Here is a 483-nt window from a genome sequence, read left to right as displayed (position 1 = left end):
AGCGCAGCCCGGGGGGCTGGGGGCGGGGGGTGATGCTTTCCCTCTCCTGCCCAGCTGGACCTCGCCTCCCAGTACATGAAGGCGGCGGTGAAGAACGTCCCCACTGTGTTCCTGATGACCGACTCCCAGGTGGCTGAAGAATCGTTCCTGGTCCTAATCAACGACTTCTTGGCGTCTGGGGAGGTCCCGGGGCTTTTTCAGGATGACGAACTAGAAAACATTATCAGCGCCATGAGGCCCCAAGTGAAGTTCCTTGGATTGCAAGATACAAGGGAAAACTGCTGGAAATTATTTATAGACAAAGTCAGGCGTCAATTAAAGGTGGGTGTTCGCCTGGGGGGCGTCAGTGCTCCTGATTTGCCCGATCCAAACCTGACTGCAGACAGGACACAGAGCACTGCGGTTTCATTACACGGTGACATGGTTGGGTGAAAGATGTTTTCAGAGGCTTCCCAGCCAGCAGCGTGCCCTCAGCCCCAGGGC

The 483-nt window shown here is 56.3% G+C and overlaps 1 protein-coding gene across 1 annotated transcript in view; it reads left to right on the top strand.

The window, feature by feature from the left end:
* LOC104123567 (dynein heavy chain 17, axonemal) overlaps window positions 1-483 on the top strand; it is a 26,789-nt gene that overhangs the window by 25,322 nt on the left and 984 nt on the right. The window contains 1 exon segment of the mRNA XM_035891417.1: window positions 55-447. Coding sequence (XP_035747310.1) covers window positions 55-447 — 393 coding nt within the window.

Source organism: Egretta garzetta, unplaced genomic scaffold, assembly GCF_000687185.1.
Source record: "Egretta garzetta isolate BGI_Z169 unplaced genomic scaffold, ASM68718v1 scaffold1233, whole genome shotgun sequence".
Taxonomy (NCBI): Eukaryota; Metazoa; Chordata; class Aves; order Pelecaniformes; family Ardeidae; genus Egretta; species Egretta garzetta.
Note: the sequence above shows the minus strand (reverse complement) of the source record. Positions and strands in the feature narration are given on the sequence as shown.